Source organism: Magnolia sinica, chromosome 1 (genome assembly GCF_029962835.1).
Source record: "Magnolia sinica isolate HGM2019 chromosome 1, MsV1, whole genome shotgun sequence".
NCBI lineage: Eukaryota > Viridiplantae > Streptophyta > Magnoliopsida > Magnoliales > Magnoliaceae > Magnolia > Magnolia sinica.
Genome location: NC_080573.1, coordinates 112,196,413 through 112,222,971, shown reverse-complemented (window position 1 = coordinate 112,222,971; position 26,559 = coordinate 112,196,413). Strand labels below are relative to the sequence as shown.

Sequence of the window (26,559 nt, the reverse complement as noted above, 5' to 3'; positions counted from 1 at the left end):
CCATATATGTGGTATGTCGAGAAAAATCACTTATAAAAAATTTCACCATTCATACAAATCCGTGTTGGAAAAAGCAGTCAAGTTTACAACACAACTTTGCATGAACCATAGGTCTAAAACTTGCTGAATCCACTTGAAACTCACCATTGACTCGAGCCGAGTACTGACCCTGTCAAGTGGGTTTTTAATAAAATCACCATTCACACAGAGTTAGAAACAGCAGGCAGTTTATAACAAATCCTTGTATGGACCATAGTTAAAACTCAGCGGCCAACTCACTAACCCTGTTAAGTGGTTTTTTAATAAAATTATCATTTCTATAAAGTTGAGTTGGAAGCAGCAATCAGTTTAGAACACAACTTTGTATGGACCATAGTTCCAACACAGCAGTGGCTCGAGCCTGGTCACTGGCCCTTTCAAGTGGGTTTTTAAATAAAATCACCATTCATACAAAGTTGAGTTAGAAACAGTAGTCAGATTTCAACAAAACTTCTAACTCAACTTTGTATGGACCGTATTTCTAAAACTCGTTGACTTGACTCAAAACTCATGAGTGACTGGAGCCAGCTCACCTGTCAAGTGGGTTGTTAATAAAGTCACCATTCATGCAAAGTTGAGTCAATCAGTTTAGAACACAACTTTGTATGGACCAAGAAACTCAACTTGAAACTCACTCAATGTGGACCGGGGCACTGGATCTGTCAAGTGGGTTTTGAATAAAATCACCATTCAATTTGAGTTGGTAAAATCAGTCAGTTTACAACACAACTGTATGTGGAGTATAGTTCTAAAAACAACTGAGTCAACTCGAAACTTGACAGTGACTGGGACTTTCAAGTGGGTTTTTAGATAAAATCTAAAAAGAGAAGGCTTGGGGATCGTCTTCTTATTCTTTAATATGTATATATGTAATTATTTTATATATTCCTTATTATTTCTGGAAGTTTTATTTATATTCATCGTCTATTGAGTTGATGAATACTGAGTTGGGTTTTTAAACTATGTCTTGGACCATGGAAATATCTGATTAATGTGATATTTTCCACCAGCCAGTAGGAGATCATTTCAGAGAGAATCCCTACGAGCAGTACCACAGGGGGCTTATGTGGGGCATTGGCTAGATGGGCCCCACCTGATGTACGTGATATCAACGCTGACATCAGATGTGTCACCCTACGTTAGGCCCAATGCCAAAAGCCAGGCCCGTCTGCTATTAAGGTGAGCCATATGATTGGGAACAATGTATAGGGAACGCCCATTCTCCAAACCATTTCCCTTGGTGTGGCCCGCCTGAATCATTGATGGGCCTGATTTTTCAGTCCTAGCCCTAACATGGGGTGACACATTTGATAGTCTATGTGGATGCCACATACACAACACAGTGGCCTCGAAAAAAAATAAAAATCAAGAATGGGCATTCATTTACAAAGGAAATAAGTGTATCAGAAGTTATGGTACAGCTATTGTGTTGCTGCTAACATGCTAGATTTGTAGGATGTCCATCCCTTAAAAAGGAAAGCAACTCCACGATGACAATTTAAGATGCTTCGAATCACTACCCAATCAAAACCATCAAGATAGTGGGACCCAACTTAGATGGTGTATAGACCAAAAATCATAATGATTTGATGATCAATAACCCTTGATTTGAAGATCCTTGCCCTTGATCCCAAAAGAAGAGGTAACCCAGGATGCATGGGCCCCACTAACACATGTTTAGCCCAATCCTTCTATCACCAACCATGCATTTCATTTCCATAGAAAGAGGAATTTGCTATTACCTTCATGCATTCCTCACTCATTTTATATTCTTTCAAGCTCAGCATATCTAAAGCTAAAAGATTTGGTGAATCCGGTGATATTTTTTAATTGCATTTTTTTAGAACATGTAACATAAATTCAAGGCTTTTAGAAGCTAATAAACATTTTTTTTAAAAAAATACATAATTAAGTAGAAATCATATAAATGGTGAGAGGCATAAGTAAAGCCATTTCGGTTAATGCCACTCGGCTCAAATCAAATATAAGAACTCATGGAAATACTCTCACAAACATCTATTGCATTTTTACATTGCACATAATATGAACACTGTGGATTCAAACATCTGATGCCCAATTATGAATTTAGATGTAAATGGATACAACTATAATTTTTAAAAATAATGAAGAAAGGGATATGATACAACTGAACACAGAGAAATTCTAAGGTATGAGTATCCATGCATTATCTATTACATGTAATGATAAGATGTTAAAATGGAATCTAGGCTAATAAATGTATAAAAATGAGCATTTAATTGAAAGAGATTATGAAAAATATCAAGCTTTCCATGAACTTCAGTGATATCATATCATTCCAAAACCCACAACTAATGTCATTGATCCTGTGGTAGTGAACGTAAGAAGTTTAAGAATAACATTAAAATGTAGAGGTCCAGTGGTAGACGTTCAATCCCCACTGTTGGATGAAGGGAAAAACAAATATCAAGATGATCCAAATTTTCTGTAACCACCAAGAAAGTTTCAATGGTAGGCATTTAATCCCTACTGTTTTCTATAGTGTTGTCCACTTGTGCTTGGGATTTGTCTCATTGTTTAGCTCGAGCCTTGGAATGCTCTTGTAAAATGGACGGATGGTTTGGATATAACACATACATTACGGTGGGGCTATAGAACTTGATGTTTTTTTTTAAGGTGTCTTAGGGACTTGAATCTTCACTTAGTGTAAACAAATTAAAGTTGAATCAAAATCCTTAGTAACTATGGTTTTAAACTGACTATTCTATATGATATAATTGAACATGTTACACACACATATATTTCAATTGTCATGTGTTCTAAAATTATAGCACATTAACGGCCTTGTGCTCCATCCTGAATTCATGAGTTCATGAAAATAGTCAAGACTCTCGAACATTAGGAAGCGACCCCACTTCCAATACTTATATAAGTGAGTCCTTATAAATGCCCCGGTAACTGTAACACCTTTGAACGGACTCATTAAGAGCAATAACTCATCCTCTTTTTTATTATTACAGATACTCAACACTATACATACATCCAGAAATGAGATAGATAAAAAATGTATAGTGCTGCTTCAAACACTTCCTGTGAGGTACTTAACACTTGGTGTGTGATGCACCATATAATCCTTTTGGGAAAATAAATGATTTTCTCTTTCCTTAATAAGTTTGTAGCATATATGTATTAGTCTAAGAATGAGGCATATCCAAAGCTCAAGTGGACCATATTGCGGGAAATAAAAGGGATTGAACGACTACTATTGAAACTTTCTCAGGGCCCAACATGATGTTCATTTGCCATTTAACCTATTTCATTGGATCACATATGGATCTACATGAAGGGAAAACAAAAATATCAGCTTTATCGGAGCCTTCTGTGGCCCCAAGAAGTTTTCAATGGTAAGCGTTCAATTCCTATTGTTTCCTCTAGTGTGGTCCACTTGACCTTTGTTTCTATTTCATTTTTATTCTCATGCCTTACAATGATCTCAAAAAATGGATAGATAGTGTGGATCTAACACATACATCATGGTGGGCCCACAAAGTTCCACAGCATCAGAACACGTTTGCCCTTTATCGGTGTCCTCTCTTCCCTAACCCTTTGGATGCAGACTGCTTAGCACTAATTTCCTGCAACAGGAAGCTAGGTGAGGTCGATTGGGATCACATTTGGGCTCTTTGATTTGCATGTTTGAGAATAGGTCCCAAGTCCAACCGGCTACATGTTTTGAAATAGGCATTTGGAAATTTTGATTTCCATGTTTGATCTTGGGTCTCAAGTCTAACTAGTTGCATGTTTTAATTTGCATTCTTGGACTCTTTGATTTTCATGTTTGAGCTTGGGTCTCACATGCAACTGTTTATGTTTTGATTTGCACTTTTGGTTTCTTTGATTTGCATTCATGAGATTAGGTTCCTGGAAGTTATGCGCTGGGTGGACAATTACATATAATCCACAAGGTTAGACTTGGGGCTTTTTAAGATTTTATTTAATGGCTACACCTTTTGAAGGTATAGTCCACTTAAGCTTTGGATTTGTCTCAGTTTTGTGCCCATGCTGTAAAATAATATAAAAAATTAAATGGTACAACGTCCATCAAGCATATATATTATGGTGATCCCACAAAGCATTTTCAGTGGCCACTTCACTTTGGGCAACCCAAGTAGGCAAATTCCACACCACATGCAATTTGTATCCTTCAATTCATGAAGCTGTGCTACAAGAAGCAGATTGTATACTATCCATTTTATCAACTTATTCCTGGGGCATGACTCCAAAATTGAAATATATTTAAAACTCAAGTGAACCACATTGATAATGATATCCAAAACTCAAGTCATCCACTTAGTTTCAATGTCGCGTAGACACAAAGGAGGGAAATTACGAATATCAGCTTGGTCCAAAATTATTTTTGAAAATTCCGTGTCAACAGTAGACATTCAATTCACACGGCTGTGGTATTCACTTGGGCTTTGTATATGTTTTAATTTTGGGCTCATTCCTTAGACTAAGCTAATAAAATGAATGGATAACATGGATAAGACACATGATGGTGGGCCCACATAGTTTTGAGCTAATAAAATGAATGGCTGACATGGATAAGATACATGATGGTGCCCCACAGAGTTTAGAGTACCAAGTTATTGCGCGAAATTGGATTGCGTACTGAGTTACTCGGTAAGCTCTCATCGTACTGAGTAAACTCAATTGGGCCCACCGTGAATGCATGTGGTTTATCCACACTGTCCATTCGTTTTTTCAGATCATTTCATCGGTTCAACTTAAAATTGATGCATATACAAATCTCAAGTGGACCATACCACTGGAAAAAGTGAAAATATCAATTTCAACCATTGAAAAATTTCTAAGGTTCCAAGTGACGTTTATATGTCATCCAACATGTTCATAACATAAAAAAGACATGGATGAATAGAAAACACAAATATCAGCTTGATCTAAAACTTTTATTGTTGCCAAGAAATTATCAACGGGAAATGTTCAATTCACATTATTTATGTTGGTGTGGTCCATTTGAGGTTTGGATATACTCCATATTTTAAAATATGTGTTAAAAGAGATGGACAGAGTGGATACAATGCATGAATGACACTGGGCCCGCCGAGTTTACTCACGAGAACTCTGCAGCTTAAAAACCAACCAACGGTCCGTATTTAAGTCAAGAACGTGAGATGCGCTGTGTGTCAACTGGCCTGATCTTCTAGGGCAGGATTAAGTGCGATATCCCTTTTGAACGGATCAGATCTATCTCAAATATATGATGATAGCAGATGTACCGCGAAGCTCCATCCAACCCACATGCGCAATCTGTCGAATATCATCTCCAACCCGATATAAGAACTCCACCAAAACCCTAATTTCACTTCCCTCTGCGTTCTTAGCGTTTTTGCAAGGAGGCTCCAGCGAAAGCTCCATCATCTCGGCGAAAAAATGGTTTTTCTTCCCTTCGAATCTCCTTCTCTGATTCTGCTGTTTTTCCTTTTGATTTTATTTTTCTTGCTAATATTCTGCTTTGTTTTTAATCGATTCTTAAAAACCTACAAACCCTTCTCTCATTCTCCGTTTTTTCCCATCTCGATCTGATTTTATTTCGTTTTTTATTTTTTTGTGGAATTGTTTTCAGTCTCTGATCGCGAACGAAGATTTCCAGCACATTCTTCGTGTTCTGAACACGAACGTCGATGGAAAGCAGAAGATCATGTTCGCTCTGACCTCCATCAAAGGTATCGGGAGGCGTTTCGCCAACATCGTATGCAAAAAGGCCGACGTCGACATGAACAAGAGGTTAGATTTCTGCTTTCTGGATTTTGGTACATTTGATCTTTGCTGCACTTCTGTTTCTGTCTGATTTGGTCTTTTCCGGTGATTGGATTTATTGATTTTTCATTCTGATTGATCCGTTCGATTTATTGATGGGATTCTGTAAAGTGGTATAACTCGATTCTCGGGCTGTAGGATTGTACTGCACATTTTGTATTTTCAGTTCGTATAAGTGGGACCCATTGCTCAGTGATCCAGGCCGTTGATGTAATGGCTTTGCTGTGGATGACCAATGCAATTAAGTCTTCCAGATTTAAAGATATTAGCTATGGAATATTTGGGCCTTAATGCACTGCGTATGGTATGAGGGAAGGTAGCTCTAAAAAGGGTACTTTTTCCAGATTGTACAGTGCGCTGAATGCTAAGTACCAAACCATGCGACTGGATAGATTGAATGCACCGTTTTTCTTTGTTGAATGTGAACTGTTTCTGTCTGTTGGTGTAATTTTTTCTCCTTAGGGGTCCTTTGGATGCCTGCAAATTTTGTAAGTGGTAGATGAATTGCAGGTAATTGAATTACAGTTAAATTGTTTACTGCATGCATGTCCTGTTTGGCTTTAAGCTGTAATCTGTTTACAGGTAAATAGTTAATTGTCTGGATAACCTGTAAATCGTTAAAGCTGTAATCTATTATAGCCAAATTTCAAAATTCTAGCTGTTAGGCTGAATTCAGTTGCAGGTAAATGAAATCAGTGCTTTTCAGCAGGTTTTCATTTACAGCTAAAGGTTGTAAATGTTTTACAGCTTGTAATTCATTGACTGTCATTTCTGAGCATCCAAACACTCCCTGTAAATCATTTACCTGCAATTGATGTGCCACTAGCCCAATTTACAGGCATCCATACGACTCCTAGCTGTGATTTTTTTTTTTTTTTGGCTACCTATTGAATGATCAGGATTTTTTCCTTGGGGGATTTTGGTGCACACTGCAAAGGCTGCTGCCAATGAGGCTAACAACAATGGTTTGGATCACTGAAACAAACTGAGTGACTAACTGCACTTTTCAAATTGATGTTGTTAATTCCACATGTTTTTGGGAAATGCGCACATCCACATGGGCACGTGTCGTAATGCGACATATGTGAAATCTGAGATTTCCATCAGGTGAGATACGCGGTTTAGTTCTTTTGGAGTAAAAATCATGCCATTTCACACCTCACGTGGGCCACAACATATCAAACAAATGAATGGGTAAAAAAATATAGTTGTCAATTTTGTTTATTGTGGCCAGTGCCCACTTGAAGAGTGTAATTGTCTGATTTTTTAGGCGGAAGTTCTCAGCGTTATTTACAACCTGATGTAATTATCATATCTCATATACGTTTCATATTCATGCGCTTGTATGTTTATATGTATGGCTCTACATATGGAACGAACAAACCTCTTATGAATTTAAGGAGAGAGCATTGTATTATGCACCTTTTCTTTTAATGGGTTTTATTTTTTATTTTTATTGTAATTCATCGCTTTTGTGTGATTTTGATGATCAAGTTTACTGCATGGCTTGATAAGTTGTTGGGTTTCAGCATTTTGGGAGATCTAGATTGCTTGGCTTGGACTATTGGACTAGCACTTTGTACAAGTGGGATCCACTTATCCGTGGTGCACATGGTGTTCCGTATCCGTTACAATATGCTCATAAAAGCCGATATGTATAGGTAACGGCCATGACCGTTACGCGATACGGGGGTGAAACGGGGTAGTTGATTTTTTGGGACCGTATTGGCCGTTACGGTGGCTGTAAAGGCCATTACGAGTAGAGGTGGGCATCAAGTTGAGTCGAGTTGAGGTGGGCCAAGCTCAGCTCGGCTTGTCCATGGTGTACTCGAGCTCGGCCTTGAGCTCAACATTGAAGCTTGGCTTGTTTGCCAAAGTTGTCGAGTCGAGTTCGAGTCGAGCTAGTGGTTCGAGCTCGTTCATATCATCATAAACAGAAATTTAAGTTTATTATCTTTCTTTTGTACTGATGGACATTATTGGACAATTAAAAATTAGTACAAGAGTATATAGGTATTTAATATATTTATTATAGGATAAGTAATCTAACAACTCAAACAATCTTCCTCAATAAGTTGGGGATTCTCTAGTCCATGGCATGGTTTGACAAATCATCCAAATCCAATACATGTCTCCCAAAACATACCAGGATCATCCTTGAACAATACATCTGTATCAACTCAATACAGAGGCAATACAGGACAATGACCCACATCTGTGGTGATGGATACATCCACCAAAACCGTTATGCAAATGATAGTCCACTGAGGATATTCAAAGGGGACCTAACCCAAAGTCCAACACATGAGACCCAACTTCAAACCAGGTTGGTGGTTTCCAATCCGAACCCAACTGGAGAACCTTAATAACCCAACCCCAAAATCAGGTTGGGTCAATAGGATTCAGATTGACCCAAACCCAAGCTACAACTTTAACCAATCAATCACATCAGGACAATAGATCTAATTTCCTCAAGTAATTAGATCACAAATAGCACTTCCAAGATCTAAAATAAATATCAAGAATCAGGCTGATATCAGTAAAGGGTTTTAGGGTCTTTATGAATTTAAGCAGCTTAGTGAATTCAAATCCCCACAATGGCAGAACTCAAGTTAGCAGAAAACATAAAGGGTTGTAGGAGAGAAAAGCAAAATCAATCACAGTTGAGCTTATTTATTACAACAATTTCATCTGTTCCAGATCAAAAGATCAAAGAAGGGGCGAGCATCAGCTGCCGTCACAACTTTCAATATCAACTAAAAAGTTAATTCCTAAATAGCCCTCAATTTTGCTGGAAATAGACTAGAAACCATCTAAAGTTAATTATTCTGAGGGGCATTTTCCTCAAAAGTCCTTTAAAGCACCATTAATAACGAGATGGAAGAAAGGAACTGGAGATTTTTGCAAAATACCTAACCACGCATTTTAGCATCATTCAATTAAAAAAATGTAAGGGGAGAGAGAGAGAGAGAGAGAGAGAGAGAGAGAGAGAGAGAGGTTACGTTAGAAAACACCACTATCGTTAGATTAAGAAGAAGAAGAAGAATATTAAGAAGAGGAAGAAATGGATTCTATAATTATATATATATATAAAATATTTAAAAAATTCTAAAAAACTTAAACCTATTCCTAATCGAGCCGAGTTTTGAGTCGAGTCGAGTTAAAGTGGCTCCTGCTCGAACTCAACTCGAGCTCCACTATTTAAGCTTGACTCGACCCGACTCAGCCATTCAAGCCGAGTCAATCCGAGCTGACTTGAGTTGAGTCGAGCTGACTCGACTCGTGAACAGCTCTAATTACGAGGCATAATGACCGTTACCCGTGTAACGGTCGAAAAACCACTACTTTTTTTTTTTTCTATTTAAATTCATTTCTCCTTTACAATGTTGTCGAATCGCATATGCGATCATGTGCGACTGCATATGCCTGTGCGCATATGTGATCGCACCATCGCATATGCGGTCGCACATTTTTTTTTATTATAACATTTTTCAAAAAATAAAAATCAGAAAAATTAGGGATAAATTAAGAAAAAAATGAATAAATTATTATGTCATTGGCCCTTGAAATACATTTAATTTAAGTAAAATAAAACCAGTTACATAATGAATTAAATATTAAGTCATCGTTCAAGTTAACATTTAACAAATATGAAATATCAACACTAAACATTCAACAGACACTACATATACATCAACAATCAACATCAACACACTTAGTAAATAAAATGAAGAAGTTATTTATTATTCATCTTATCATATTATACTATATACATTGATCTAGTTGCCATTGTGGCATATCACCACCAGGTCTACCACCACCACCACCACCACCATCATCATTATTATTCGAGTCATCTCCTTCTTCCACATACAGTCAGGGTATCCCAAATCAGTTACGATACGGCCCTATCGGCCGTTACGTAATGGTAACGGCGGTTACCATTACGCGATACGGGGTCGAAACGGGCACCTCCCCGATTTTGTGGGCATAACGGCCGTTATGGGCCATAATGGCCGTTACGTCCCGTAACGGCTGTTATGGCTAAAGAAAATAGGAAAAAAAAAAACGTACCTTTATTCTTTTTTCTTTCTTTTCTTCTTCTTCTCTTTCTTCTTCTTCTTCCTCTTCCTCTGGACTGCATTTGGCTGCGCCTTCTTCTCCCCCCCCCCCCCTCTTCTTTCCCTCCTTTTCTTTTCGGTTTCCCTCTTCTTTCCCTCTTTTTTCTTTTCGTATTGGAGAAGCGGATTTGCTGGTGTACCACACACTAGCTATATAGCTGCTGCAGGTATGTGTCATTCTAAGACAAGCGCTGACACTTCTCGAGCTCCGAGTTGTATGAACGGTTCAAAGGAGATCAAAGTTACATGGGCTCCACAATGATGTATTTATTATATCGACACCGTTCATCTATTTTTAGAGATCATTTTAGATCATTACCTAAAAAATGAATCATATCCAAAGATCGTCTTGACCACACCAAAAATAACACCGGAGATAATGATTTTCACCGTTAGACAATTCGTGGGGCCCGCCATAACATTTATTTTCCATCCAATCTGTTCGTAAGGTCAAAAAGACCTAAATGAAGAGGAAAAACAAATTTCATATTGATCCAATACTTCTGTGATCCCAAAAAGGGTTCCAACGGTAGACGTTCAATCCCCCACTGCTTTTTGTAGTGTGGTCCACTTGATAATTAGATCTGTATTATTTTTTGTGTCAAGCCTTAAGACGAGCTCATCAAATGAATGGACGGTTTAGATATAACACATACCTCATGATCAGACCCACAGGAATTACTGACGTCAAATGAATGGACTGGGTACGCAGCGCACTTTTATCGCACAAGTTCATAAATGGTACACGTGCCACGTGGGCCCCACCATGATATATGTATTTTATCCATGCCGTCCATCCATTTTGCCACATCATTTTAGGTCATGATCCAAAAAATTAGTAAGATCCAAATCTCAGGTGGACCACAACATAGGAAACAGTGGTTATAGAATGCTCACCATTAAAAATTTCTGAGAGTCGACTGTAATGTTTATTTTTCATCTAACCTGTTAATAGGGTTACACTGACGTGGATGAAGGGAAAACACACATGTCAGCTTGATCTAAAACTTTTGTAGCCCCCAATAAAATTTTAATGGTGGACGTTTAGTTATTGTTGTATCTTATGGTGCGGTCCACCTGAGCTTTGGATCTGCCTCATTTTTGGGCTCATGCCCTAAAATTATTTGGCAAAATGGATGGACGGTGTGGATAATACACATTCATCACGGGTGGGGTCCAAAAAACTTTGACACTCGTGTGCTACACTTCACAATCCGAGTCCTACCTAATTCGGGCCCTTAAAAAATTATACACAAGACATGTATTAACTTAAAATTTACCAATTAAATTATGGACTGTAATTGCTAACTCACAATGCCAAAATCAATTTGTTTGAATAGTTTTAATTGTTAATTTGTGGACACTTATTTTTTAAAATAGGGCCTTTTGATTTTTTTTCATGATTCACTATCCAATAAATGTCCACCAATTCATAAGTGGGATAATGCCAATAAATTGCATGAATTTGAGGCTGATTTGGGGCATGGATTGGTCCTCCAAGTTAGCCCCAAATTGGCAGCGCCATTTACTTGAGTTTAATTTCATTTTTCTAAAGAACTATTGGGAGAAATGATATCAAATTGTTAAGTATATCAATTAGATATTTAGAAAATTAAATATATGAATTTTGTAGTCAAATTCAGGTTATCTGGTTCATAAATTCATCAGACAGTCCGATACAGCTTCTCACCAAAGAGTGGACCGTTACACCACCATAAACTTGTTCCAATTTATAAATGAATGCATATTTGGAATGCTTAGAATATTCCGGAATTAATCCATATTTTTTTTTATTTTTTTTGGCAAAAAAAATTGCACCGTTACGGGCCGTTACACCCCCGTATTGCCGTTACACTCCCGTATCCGTATCGGTATCGGAGGGCACCATTACGCCAACTGATACCGATACGGGATACTTTGCATAAACTTCTTCCGTTTCTTCATCATATGTATGTACTAATACTTCATCAACATCCAATGGTGGATGATCTTCAACTTGATCATCATTATCACCATCTCTTTCTTCCATCTCCTCAATCTCTTCAACGGGTTGATGGCTACTACTTGCCCCTCGGCTCTCCCCCATCCTTCGCCTTCGAGTGGTATTACCTTCATCAGGTGTCGATCCGTATGCGGCATCTTCAACTTGTGCCCATGTCAATTCCTCTCTAGCAAATACTGGGTCCTCTGTTTCTATGAGTCACTCGTTATTTGCATCCAACTCATCTAAGCAGATAGGGTCAAAGAAACTAGGCTTTTCTTTTCTAGTTTGGAATCGTTCTCGCAATTTTTAATTATATTGAACGAAAACCAAGTTGAGTTTTTTGCTCAAGGCGATTCCTTTTCTTGGTGTGAATCTGTAAGAAAGAAAACGCATTTGACATTAGCTATTTAGCTTATTAACTTAGCTTAGGCCTTACACTAAAAAATTAAAGTTTACAATTATTAAACAGTCTAAACTTACTGCCTCGAACGTGCTCCAATTGCGCTCGCAACCACTGGCAGAACACGTGAGTCTAAGAATCCTCGTAGCCAGCTTCTTTAGAGCTGGATCCTTCCTGTTCGGGTCCACTCCATAGGCAGCCCGCCAATCAGTTGAGAAAAACAGTTTAAGTAGGTTAGAGACACTTGACTTTGTAGAAAAACTATTTGTAAGATACTAAGAGTCTTAGATTGACATTCATAGAAGTCAAGTACTTACTGGGTAATTTCATTGTCCGATGCCTTATTACGATATTTCTTGAGAATATCCCCTCGCTTTTTGTGTAGAAGTCTAGCAAAGTTGAGATCTCGTCCTGTTCTTCTCTATCTGGAATCATTTATTCCAAGACATCAATAAATCCAACCATATACATAGCAAGTGCTTCTGTTGGATCAGCAAAAATGAATAAACGGGTTGGGTTAAGGATGTAAGCAACCGAATACAATGGAGATGACATTTGGCTGCCCCATCTTTTATCTATAATATCTAAAATTTACTTTTAATCACGGTCTCTATAGTTAAAATGGTCCATGATCTTATTTTTCGCCCTCTCCATCGCTTCATATATGTAGCCCATTGCAGGCTTCTCATCCTCGTCCACCAATCGCAACACGGTGATTAAGGGCACAGATGCTCTTAGTGCCTTTACCACTTGTGTTTCAAAACTTTGAGAAATGATTGTTTATTGAACCTGTTTCCCTTCAGCCTTCTTTGACCAAGGCCCACTTGTAAAATCGGTCGACATTACAAAGCTTCTAAGTTCTGATTTCTTTGCATGTAATCTTTGTAGTGTTAAAAAGGCTGTAGCGAATCGAGTGACTGCTGGACGTAACAAGTTACCGTCAACGTGTTTTCTCATTCGACTGAGAAGAAGGGCATGTTTGTACATAACGACCGTGATTCTTTTAGGCCTAGCAATCACATTTATAAATAATCTACCTATATCTTCTAACATAAGATCAACACAATGGGTTGCACAGGGGGTCTAAAATAAACGACGCCTCTTCTCTATAAAAAGACGATCGACCATTATATACGAGGCTGCGTTATCTATAATTACTTGTATAATATATTCCTCATCTATTTCTTCAACTACACTATCTAGTAAGTTAAACAAATATTCTCCTGTGTGTGAATGGCCCGACGCATCCATAAACTTCAAGAACATTGTCCCAGCTGGACAATTTACTAAAAAGTTAACGAGAGACTGACCGGATCTATCGGTCCATTTATCAGCTATTAGTGAACACCCATATGTTTTCCAGGATTCTTTATATTCAGTTATGAATGATCGTGTATATTCAACTTCCGTTTTTAGGCATGTCTCTCTCATTTCATGATATGAAGGGGGTTTAAGCCCAGGTCCAAATTGACGTATAGCCTCAACCATTACTTTGAAGTTTCTCGATTTAACGGTGTTGAAAGCAAATGACGGTTTGGTAAAACCACTTAGCAATATATTGAATAATAGTTTTGTCTTTTTGTTTATATCGGTTCTTTAAAGTTGTTTGAGCCGGTCCTTTCCCTCTACCCATTTGGTTGATCACATCCTCGGGGTGTGGTTTACACCATCTATTCATGGGCCCATGCGTTCGAGGTCTTTTCGAGGCTTGTGGTTGTTGTGGTCTAGACCGACCTGTCGAAGTAGGGGGAGTGAGACTAGCTTCATCTACATTAATTACGCTTATATTTTTATACGCGTCTTGTTCCAAATATTCCTCTTGACGCAGGGCACCATCGCATCTCTTTTTTGACCGTTTTTCTATATACTCCATGATCTCCCTTTGGATTTCTGAAGTAATTTTGTCGCATGCCTTTTCATTTGACCCTGATAAATGTGCAAGGTTTTGCTTGTGCCTTGCAATGTCATCGAAACCCACATAACTCCTGAGTCTTATCCGAAACACTGCGATAATACCCATACTTCTAACCCGGGTCATTTGACTTGGGTTTCAAAGAGGAGAATTGAAAAGAAGACATTATGTTGGTGCCTTGGTGGTGTGTGTGTATTGATTACTAGTATAAAAAGTAAACTAAAGACTAAAGACTTGAGAGATGAGAGAGACTAAAGAGATGGGGGGGGGGGGGGAGTTACACACACACACTTGCACTAGTAGGGACTAGAAAGGGAGAGGGAAAAGAAAAGGAGAGAGAGAGAGAGAGAGTTGCACTTTACACTTACAACTACAAGTTACACTTGTAGAGTTGTAGTAAAAGAGGGGGGGAGAGAGAGAGATTTACACACAAACACAACAATTACAAATTTACCAAAAAAAAATATTTCTTCACTTCTTAGTCTTGTCTTCACTTTTGCCTTGGCCCTTGAGTCTTGAGTCTTGAATAGTGGAATATTGTAGACTTGTAAGTTGCAACAAGTTATGTTGTACACTTGTAAACTTGTAAACTTGTAACTTGTTAGTAACTTGTAAGACAAAGTAACAAACTAAAAAAAGAAATTGTTAGAACTTAGAAGTTAGAAACTTAGAATGACGAGAATATGAGATCAGAAAGAGAGATAAAAACTAGAAAGAGAGAAGAGATTAAAAGTAGAAACTAGAATATGAGATAAGAAAGAAAGATACAAAGAATCTAAGAGAGATAGAAATTAGAAAGGAAGATAGATACAAGAAAGAGAGGTAGAAACTAGAAAGGAAGATAGATACAAGAAAGAGAGATAGAAACTAGAAAGAGATAGAAAGAGAGTTGTGTGAATATGAATGAATTTATGATCTTTAATTACTTATAACTTGAAAAAATTAGAAACTACAAAGAGAGTTTAATGGATGGAGCTTGGTTGTCTTGCTCTTGAATCTTGAATCCTTGTAGATGTACCTGTCTCTTCCCTTGATTGAAACTTCAATCTTGAAAGAAATATGGATGGAGGAGTGGAGCTTGGGGCTTGAAATTATATAAGGGAATGTAAAGACTAAAGAGAGCACAATAGAGATATAGAGAGAGTTTGAGCTTTGAGTGCATGTAGGAGTGCTTAGAATCCCTTTTTATAAAAGAAAAATCGAGATTAAAAAAAAAAAATCCAACTATCAGAAAACGGTCAGATTTCTGACTGTTGGCCAATATGCGATTGCATATGCTGTATGCGATCGCATACATCGCATATGCGATCGCATATGTGCAAGGATCATATATGCCACTGTTGCATATGCGATCCTGGCATAAGTATGCGCATATGCGAATGTGCGATCGCACATGACAACACTGCTCCGTAAAAAAAAAAAAACTTTTCTCATACTTATGCCAAGATCACATATGCGACAGTGGCATATTTGATCCCTGCACATGCGATTGCATATGTGATCCTGGCATAAGTATGCGAATGTGCGATCGCACATGACAACACTGCTTTAAAAAAAATACTTTTCTCATTCCAAAAACTCTCTTAGATCATTTTACAATAGATTCCAACCACTCTTGCTATAGTTTTTAATTAAAATCGTAAATTGAAGTGATTTGAGTGAATAGAAGCTCCGATGGCCTTTTTTTTTCAAAAATTTGAAAAAGTAGTATTTATGCTTCCTTTTTTTTTTTTTTTTTTCCCTTTTTCTAGTTTTAATTCTTGATTGTAATGTGTAAACATTAGATACATATAATCATGTTCATAAATTCACTAGATAGCCCGATACAACACTCTGGATTGTTACACTACCATAAACATGTTCAAAATAAAAAAATAATATATATTTGGAATATTTGCATTATTCTTGATTTTCTACATATTTTTTTAGAATTTTTTGGGCAAAAGAAAATTTTCAACCCTTACAGTAGTTGTAACAATCTTTACGCTCCTATATCGGCTGTTACAACTGATACCTAATGCAGGGGCATTTTCACATCGGGCTTGAGTGGGGTTGCCTGTGGGATGCAGGGGTACACTCGAGGTGGGCGGCCCGTGTGAGGCGGGTGGCTCGTGAGAGGCTGGCCCCACCTGTGTGAGGCGGTACCCATGTGATTTAGGGCCCACGAGGGGGGTTCGGCCGAGGTCCTAACCCATGAGATGTGTGGCTTGGGCTATGAGATAAAGGGATTGATTCGCCATGCTCTAGCAGTTCGAGCTTTTAGAGCATGTGGTTAATTGTCCTACATCAAATTGGTATCAGAGCGGGGGGTCTCGTGTTCGAGACTCCTCACCGGAGCTGATCAGTGCAGGGGCATTTTCACACCAGGCTCGAGTGGGGTTGGTTGTGGGATGTAGGGGCACACTCGGGGTGGGTGGCCCGTGTGAGGTGGGTGGCTCATGTGAGGCGGTACCCATGTGATTTGGGGCCCACGAGGGAGGTTCGGCCGAGGTCCTAACCCATGAGTTGTGGAGCTTAGGCTATGAGATTAAAAAAAAGAAGGATTGATTCACCATGCTCCAATAGTTCGAGCTTTTAGAGTAAGTGGTTAATTGTCCTGCATCAATACCCGTATCGTTAATGGTGGTGATCATTATGGCCACCGTTACCGATACGGAATACTAATGCAGTCATAAGTTACCTTGTCTCTTGGTTTGCATGAGTTTGGCATTACCTTGTCACATTTGTGTGATTTAATATTTTCATTTCATAAAGGTTTTCTGATACATGTTGGGATAATGTTTGGATGATGACGATGAAAGGTTTTCTAATCAAATCTATGGTGCGTTAGACATACGTGTTGAGAAAAAGAGAGGTCTTATAAAGAAGCTTATGTGCAGAGACTTGCTCCTTTCTGCTGTGCCACTAGTTATCCAGATTATTCATCCAATAGGTCCTGTTGTCGATGCCTTGATGGATCTCTGCCAATCAGAGATCCTCACCATCTCTGTACACATGTTAGTTAGAAACAAGGGTCCTGATTTCAGTACATTTAATGGACAATGAGCATGTCTGATCAGTGGGATTCTTACCATGCTGGCCTTTAATTGGTTCCTACCAGATGGACAGTCTGGATCACCATGTGATGGGGCAGAAAGGGGCAAGGATTATGTTTGAGCAACCATAGTACACTAGCAAATCTTGGGTGCTGTATGATTGAAAGCATGGAAGAATTTTTTTCTTAGCTTTGCCATTTCGTTTTAAGTTTCAAAATTCCTTTATGTTTGTCAAATTTTGCAGTATCAACATTCTTTTTTATATCATTGACCACTAAGTTTTTCTTTGCTTACACTTTGTTCCTTGTCTAGTTGTACATGAACTGGTTTGTCTGTATGAGTTCAATAAATCATTCTTGCACTGGATGAATAGATCAAAAAGATTTTCATAAAACAGAAATATAAATATAGATTATTCATCTTTTTGGTTGTAATGGATGGCTGATTTTGCGAAACAAAACACATCTGATGGTCAGATGATCCCAGCCATCTGATTTTTTTGCCTGCAAATAGCTGTTTACTATAATTCAGGGTTAATGGTCCATGGGCAATTAGGAAAAGGCCAAGCTGGATATATATATTTTTAAATTATATGGTAGTGATCTTTTGTTTTATTTTCCATCCATCATGGGGCCCATCGGATAATCAATCTGGATGACTGAAACGTGTTCCCTACCAGCATGGATATTGGTCTGAGTGTGCCTTAATTCAAGCCTTTAATTCTCCTGTAAATGTGCCCTGTTTGATTCATGTTTCCCACTGGGGTTTGTGTGGTTCCTCCCTGCATGGAATTGTTTTTCGTTTTTTTTTTTTCTTCCATTTATTGAGTCTTGATCTTTTAGGTTTTATGGATATTAGGGATTGCCTTATGTTAATTGTCTGCTTTATTTGATACACTCATGCCATGGTTTCCTGTAATCTTTCAAAAATGGAATCATCGTTTCCTGTTTATGGGTCTGAATGTTTATGTTCTATATCGGTATTGCAATCTGTTTCATTTTCTGGTATTATTTTATTTTTAATTAATTGTTGTATGTCGTTTTCCATTATGTGATATTTTAGGCTTGTTCTGGTTGTTGGATCTTTTTATTTATTTATTATTTTTAAATAGACATTTTGGTCTTGTTTTGTTAGGGCTGGTGAATTATCTGCGGCAGAACTGGAGAACCTCATGGTGATTGTTGCCAACCCCCGCCAGTTCAGAATTCCAGACTGGTTTTTGAACAGGAAGAAGGATTACAAGGATGGGAGGTATTCTCAGGTTGTCTCAAATGCACTGGATATGAAGTTGAGAGATGATTTGGAGCGACTGAAGAAGATCAGGTAACTATTTTTTTAAACCTACCTTTCAAAGTTAAAAATAAAAAATAAAAAATTTAATACTGTTGGTTCAGTCATTTGTATCGTTGGTTTATATATAGGATTCAGTAATCACCATCTATTCTTTTCTGCCTTTTCCTCTTCTTGTTCTGTTCGGTAATATCTGAGCTTCCAGTTTAGCTTGTCGTGTTCTTTATTGGCCTTGTAGAATGAGGCAGACAGTGAAGGATTCAGTAATCACCATCTATTCTTTATCTGCCTTCACTTCTCTTTAGCTGTTAAGGATGTACACAATGAAGGGATGCACCAGATGATGAGAATTTGCCCATTCAGGGTTGCTTATATGTGACCTTGTTTAGCTAGAGGAAAGCACGCATGTATAGTCTTGTTGTAGCTTCTTGCGTTAACAGAATAGATCTATAATTAAAACTAGCCTTCCATACAGTAACAGCTTGCATTAATGGATGTAAATATGAAGGTGTCAAAACAAGCTTATTTGCATGTTTAAATATGTTATGCCAAGCTAGTGGAAGTGGAAAACCAAATGGCATGTGACTATGATTCCCATTTAAGAGCGACCAGGAATAGATGGAAACAAAATGGCATGTGTGACAGTCTGGGGGATCATCTCAAGTTAAATTGATTACAGATTGATCAATTAAATGGAACCCATTCCAATTTCATGTCTGTTAACCCTGTGATTCAGGAAGCAGTATGAATCAATTCCAGAAAGTTTGGACACATACGGCTATAGATATCCTATCTGATACTTCAATGCCATTATAAATTCTTGGAGAATAAAAAATAACAATTAGCACCTGAGTATCGTAGGCCTAGTATGATAAGACACTGTTTAAATGGTACTGCGGTATTCTGTATTTGCACTACAAGCACATGCAGATACAGGCATCCGAGTATTGTAGGTGACCAGGTTCATTTACTGTGTCATCATCAGTTATGATCTTTATCAATAGAATATTATAGTGGTATGCTAAGCATATATGAAGTATTGAGTACCACTATCATATTTTGTTGATAAAGGTAGTGATACCTGATGATGAATTGGGCATTGGATGCGAATTGTCCATCATACGGTGCCCACCTCTAAGATGTACCGTCCATTGTGTAGGGCCCAACTTCAAAGTGGGCCGTCCATCTTGCAGGATCTTCATTGGATGTGGGTCATTCATCGACAGGGTCTGACCTTCGGTGTGGACTGTCCATTATGTGGGGCCCACCTTGATGTCAGTCATCCATCATGCCGGGCAACCTTTGATATGGAAAATAGAAAGCAAGGGAAAGATTTAGTTATCAGTAGGTGATTTTGGAAGTGAATTGTGTACTAACTCAGTATGCTAAGTTTACTGAGTAAACTCTGTGGGGTCCACTGTAATTTATGTATTTTATCCACTCCGTTCATCCATTTAACAGATAATTTTAGGGCTTGAGCCCAAAAATGAAGTATATCCAAAGCTCAAGTGGACCTCACCACGGGAAACAGTGTGAATTGAAATTCTACCGTTGAAAAATTCCCGGGGACCACCAGTTTTGGATCAGGCTGTTATTTGTGTTTTCCCTTCATCCATGTCTGTGTGATCTTATGAACAGGTTGGATGACAAATAATCATCACTGTGGGCCCTAGCAAGGTTTCAACGCTGAAGTCATTATTCCCACTATTTCCTGTGGTTTGGTCTACTCGAGCTTTGGATATGCTTTAATTTTAGTCTCAACCACTAAAATGAGCTGGAAAACTCGATGAACGGCGTGGTTAAACCACATACATTCACGTTGGGCCCAACTGAGTTTGCTCAGTGCAATAAAAGCGTACTGAGTAACTTAGTATGCAATCCAATTTCAATGTTAACAACCTTTTACTTGTTATGTTGAAAAAAAAAAAAAGCTTTTGCATGTTTACTTGTTTGAAAAAAGTATTTAGATAATGGTCCTCAAATTTGATACTTTTTTCAATAAAAATCTGAGTTGCACCATCCATCACTGAGGCTTTCAGTGTCCATGGGCCCTGCTTTCATTGTAGCCTGTGCATGGTTTTCTGATCAAGCCCATCAACGTAATGATTCCAAAATTTCCATAGTGTGGCATCATTTCACTCTACTCTCTTGGTGTGAAGAAAATTTTCACATGTGGCCTTCCTTATCCAACATTCATTTTCTAGATATCAGGAGCTGGTGGGAAGCTCCCTGCTCAATCTGTGTGGTATGCCCCGGCCACACTTTCTGTGGGCAGTGTCCGTACCCCTCACTCAGATAGGGTGGGGTAGGGGAATGCGAATGGAGTTCTTCTTCTTCCTCCCTTTTTTTCTTTCTCATCCTCTTCTTCTCCCTCATCCTCTTCCTGCCCTTCCTCCTTTTCCTCCCCTACCTCCCCGTCCTCTTTCTTCATCTTCTTCTTTCTCTTCTTCCTCATCTTCTGCTTACAACTCTTTATTCTCCTCTTCTTTTTCCTCATCCTCCGCACTCTTCCTCTTTCCCCACTCGTCTTTTCCCCTTCCTCTTTGTTCTGCCTCCTCTACCTTCTTTTCACAATAGGTCATGCATCAAGGTCACTTCTTTCTTTCTTCCGAAAAGGACTTTCGGGTCTTTCTTTCATTTTAAAACCCTATAAGGTTTCAAAAACCACCCAATTCCATGGCCGGACCATTTGATCCAGATGAACTGGGGTGGTGGGCTTCAAATTTGGAGACTGCATTTTCCTGCCATTTTGGTTGGGATGTTTAATTTTAAATTCATTAATCAAGTTAAATATTTTCTTCGCCCCTCATTCGGATCAAGATATTGAAGTTCTCAGAGGGGAAAGGACTAGATATGGAACTGATCTTCATGCATCCCGCTGTCCAAGAATTTTGGATGCTGTACGTCATTGTCTTGGGGTAATCATGGCACTCTTTGTCAAGAGAGGGAAGGCATAAGAAGAAAAAAAGAATGGAATATGAAAAATAAAGAAGATAATTCTATTGGACGTTTGAAATGCAAAGAAAATGATAAGATCCCAATAAATATTAAATAGCCACGTCCGTATTAGTTAGCTGTTAAGTGTAGTGGAGGTTGTCAGTCTCTATTGCATGGGCTTCTGGATCTGCCTGGCTCTGTGTAACCGAAGCATTTTTTGTGAACTGCCATCGTTTATAGCCTTCTCCCTGCAATTTGTTGTTGGCTTTTTAAAGTATGATTGAAACTGGCCATGGCAGACACTCACATTGATAATACTTGTTGGTCCAATCCAGTATTAGTCCCATCCCAACCATTAGTGTACCCAAGAGGACAAGTGAGCAAAGTAGGCTCATTGTGAGTCATGCAGTATTGAGATGCATATTGGTAGAGGCTAACTCAGCAGATTATATGCAAGGGGTGGTGTTTCTAGGTTAAAACTTTATGCTGTTCCATATATTAATTGCCTGATGGGTTTTTGTTTTTCTTTCCTCTTGTTTCATTATTATTTTGAATGAAAACTCATCTTTGGTTACAAAAATAGAAAAGCTGCTTTGCTACCCCCCCCCCCCCCCCCACCCCCCACAAAAAAAAAAAAAAACCGAAGTATTTATTATCTCAAATAGTATGTATATCTTTGTTACAAAGGCACAACCAGTCCATTCCTTGTTGTGCGAAAAATCTCATGGTAGTCATTGCTGTATGCATCACTCTCAGGATTCATGTGATTTAATGTTGTGGTGTATCTCTGCTTTTGCAGGAACCATCGTGGTCTGAGGCACTACTGGGGTCTCCGTGTTCGTGGTCAGCACACCAAAACAACAGGCCGCAGAGGAAAGACTGTTGGTGTCTCCAAGAAGCGTTGAGTGCTTTTTATTCTCATCTTTTTTCAATCAACCATGTTAGATTGGCCTGGTGAGTTGTATTTTGAGTTTTAGAACTGTTTAGTGGTCGTTCCTTCCTGTTTTTGTTTTACAGCCCAGTCTGAGCTGGGTTCTAGTTTTTGCAATATTTGGATCTTTTGACTGAATTTATTTTTCCCTATGGGCCCAAGTTATTAGCGGATTATGATAGGTGAAAATCGAAAGTTAAGAAGTAGTATTTCGGATTTGCAAGTGGCTCGATGGTACTCATGGTACTCCTCAGGTTTATGATGTTTGAAATTGTTCTATTCATATCATTATGATGTATTGTCTTTTGTTTATCTACTGATTGAAATTGCTGGAATGGCAACCCTCTAATCGTCTGGCCACAATGAGATTACATCAATCTGATGTAATCTGAAAAATATAGCACGATACCTGGCCAATGGTCCTCCATCCTAGGACCTATCCTCTAGGGTCAAGCGGGTAGGATATTGCAATATCCCGTATACATATCAGGCTTCGATTTCTGATATCCGAATCTGACCCATATCTCACTTCTATATCAATTACCGAAAAACAAATCAGATGTCCAGATGAGATGTACCACTGCCGTGATTTATGCTTGGGAATTGACTGATCTTGAATTACCATACGGCCACTTAAGGGAAATGAAAATATCAATTCTGGCCATTCTTAGTAGTAAAGATAATTGAACTTGCCTAGTTGATGCTAGTTTCGGCTTGTGTTCAGGAAAGATATTTTGGTAAGATTTTGCTATTCTCACGGTTACATTGAAATGAAATGTCATTGTAATCTTTCTGTCCCCGAAGCATGGAGGTGATTGGGAATTCACTGAAAATTCCTCCAAATTCCTGATTTACAAGATAGGAAAAGTAAAGATACATTGGATGGTTGTGTATCCATATTTACCAGTGGAAAAAGCCAAATGCATTTATGGATGAAGCAAAATGCACTTATGGGAAGGTTATTTTTGGGTGCAGAGTGATGTGGACTGCCCATCATGTGGAGCCCACCTTTAATTTCCATCCCTTATAAATCACTTTGATTGGATGATCCTAACAGTCAGATTGGTGATTTGGATAAGTGTACCATCCACCAGGTGGGCCCACCTTTGATTGCCCCATCTCATTCTCATTCATCATCGGAAAATTTATATCACATTCCATGTGAGGCCCAATTTTGATTGGCCATCTCTCGTAATCACTTTATTAATACAACCACCCCTTACATTGCATCGTGTCTCTTCATTTGTAAGTGGTCATTTACATGGAAAAATGGGTAGGTGTGAAAATGCTTCGGTGAGGAATGTAAATCAGAATTTGCCTAATTTACTCGGAAATTATTGTTCTTAAAAGAAAATTGGACTCTGGTCATTTCCTCACCTGTTGTAGTGTTAGTCGACTGTCATGAGGTTTATATATCGTCAATGACTTGAATGGGATGGCAAAAAAAATCTTAATTTGTACTTTTTGGCAAGTGTCTATGAGAAAGGACATGCGCATCTTTGAGCATTCGTCGAGATAAGAGATCAAGGTTTTGGGTGGTCCATGACAATGTTAATATTAATATTGACAATTTTTTAAACCTCTTTAGAAAGAAATTAGTAAATTTAATTGTAATTCTTATGGTTGGTTGTTTAATCTTGAATTGACAAATCCAATTATATACGTTGTAATCTCTCATTCGAGCCTAAGAGCATTTTAAGTGATCTTAGGATTTGCTCAATCCAACTGCTATTCAAGACTCAGAAAAAAAGGTGTAGAATTCGAGATTTGAGTATTTTTGTTCCCATATTGCTCAACCGAGCACAACAGGCATTAATCTTCAGTACCCGTCGGTTCTTCAGTGGCTGGTTAACTGCTATAAAACAAAGGTTTGGTTCGATGGAGCATTAGAAATTCCTGGGGCTGTTTGGTTGTAGCGAAAGTTTATTACGTTTGGGCTAATCTGGGATAGATTGTCCTGAATTGCCTATAGTAACATTCTATATGTCAAGCACTCAGTTCTAGTTGTCCAGCACTCTGCATAAGAAGGAACATTCCGCACGTGTCCCTTGTGAGCTGCTTATATATTGATCTTGGCACATGTGAGAAGTCTTAATACTGCATGTGCAGGTTACGTGGTTATGACCATGTGTACTGTACTCCATCTGTCAGCTAATTTGGGACATGGAATGGTGGAATGATTGGTATCTCGTGTAGCACTATTTTGGCTTGGTCACATTGATTGACACAGCTGCACGTGTGTGGATGCTTAGAGAGACATGGATGGGCACACGTGCAGAACATTTGGCACATCCAGTGTGTTTGTATATGAAATATATGTTCTTGAACGCAGTGTGTGGGAGATCTTTGAGGCAGTAGGTTACTTGACAAACGACATTTATCACTACACATGCAGTGCATGTATATAAAAATACAGACTATGGTTCAATATGATGAATTAATATAGATGATGACATATTCTCCCAAGTGTGAGAATAGTCTATGTCACCTTTTGGATGGGAAGCTCACCAATGGTGTGTCGATGTGGCAAAGTTTCGTGGGTGCCACCATGATGTATACGTTGTATTCATGATGTTCATTCATTTTGCAAGATCATTTTAAAACTTGAGTATAAACCTCAAATTGACCACACCACAAAAAGCAACCGGGTTTCAACGTCAATTATTGAAATCTTCCTAGAGCTAGAGAAATTGTGTTTTCCTGAGCCAGAGAAGTTTTGGATCAAGCTGATATTTGTGTTTTCATTACATCCAGGTATGTGTGACCTTATTAATAGGTTCAATGACAAATAAACCTCATGGGGCTCTAGGATGGTTTCAACCATGGGTGTCATTATCTCCGCTGCTTTTTGTGGTGTGATTTGCTTTAGGTTTGAATCTGTCTCATTTTTTTAAGTTGGGTTGTTTGGCAGCTTTAAGAATTTAGGATTTCGATCCCAAGGGGAATTGGTATAGAAAATTCTGAAATTTTCTCCTTTTCAATTCCAAGACAGATCCTTGGTTTCTCAAAATCCTTGATTTTAAAAGCAATTTTATCACTCCAATGGTACGCAGAAGCAATGGTGTCACTTGCTACTGAAGTGCATGTAACATTCACGCCGACCATCATCGGTTGCGTTACCATCCAACCTTCCAAAATGTTTCCCTTAGTATAGCCCACCCAAATCACAGATGGGCTTGATTTTTTTAGCCTAAGGCCTAAATAAAGGTGACACATCTGACGGTGGTAGTGAATTTCATATAGAACATCACAGTGAGCCCCATAAAATTTAGAGGATTGGTGTCCAAAATATACCACAAAATAATTTCAGAAATCCCAAGAGTCAAGGTTCAGCTCCCAAACATAAATTTTAAAATCTAAGGATTTTCAAAGTCCATGCTAAGAAATACAACTGAAAATTCAAGATTTTGATTCAAGATTCAAAATCCAAGACTTCCAACTCCATCCTCCCAAACAAGTATAAAAGTGTCATCTACCTGTCTCTCCATGGTCAGGCGCGGCGCACTCATGTGAGATCCAAGCCCTTCATTTGGTAGACTCCACTACGTAGATGCCCAATCCCAAAAAATAAGTCAAGTTTATTCATAAAACAAGCCACAATTGACACCTTATTAGTAATATAATAATAATTTTAAAAAAATGGCTTAGAAAGCTTTGCTGATTTATTTTACCATGAATTATTGTCCTAAATTAATAAATTTAAAATTTGAAATTCCTGATTTTCACTTAAGGGCATCTCATCGTGGGTCCCATCTGATGGACGGCTTTGATCTAGCACACATATTCTCGGTTGGCAAATGGGATGGCCTGTAGATGGGATCTTATGTACACGCGCGTTGAGTTAGAAAGGCTCCAAAGAAACGTTGGGAGTACGTGGGAACACACGTAGATGTGATGATGGGGTTGAGAAAACCTTGTGGATTTTACATTTCTCCAGCAAAATGATGGCTAACTATCATTATTGGTAATATCAGTGCATATGTTTCAGTGATCTACACCTTTGATCTGATTCTGCTCCGCAGATTAGAAGATCCTACCCGTCCAATCTTTGTGAACTTTTTCATTGATTGTTGGGCCATTGCTATATGCA

At 38.4% G+C, this 26,559-nt stretch overlaps 1 protein-coding gene across 1 annotated transcript; it reads left to right on the top strand.

Moving 5' to 3' along the window:
- The first annotated feature begins 5,321 nt into the window (after positions 1–5,321).
- On the top strand, positions 5,322–22,687 carry LOC131254249 (small ribosomal subunit protein uS13z/uS13y/uS13x-like). Its single transcript, XM_058255243.1, has 4 exons — positions 5,322–5,475; positions 5,666–5,826; positions 18,446–18,634; positions 22,338–22,687. Exons 1-4 carry the CDS (start codon positions 5,473–5,475, stop codon positions 22,441–22,443), a joined length of 459 nt encoding a protein of 152 aa, XP_058111226.1. The 5' UTR covers positions 5,322–5,472; the 3' UTR covers positions 22,444–22,687.
- Positions 22,688–26,559: the final 3,872 nt, after the last annotated feature.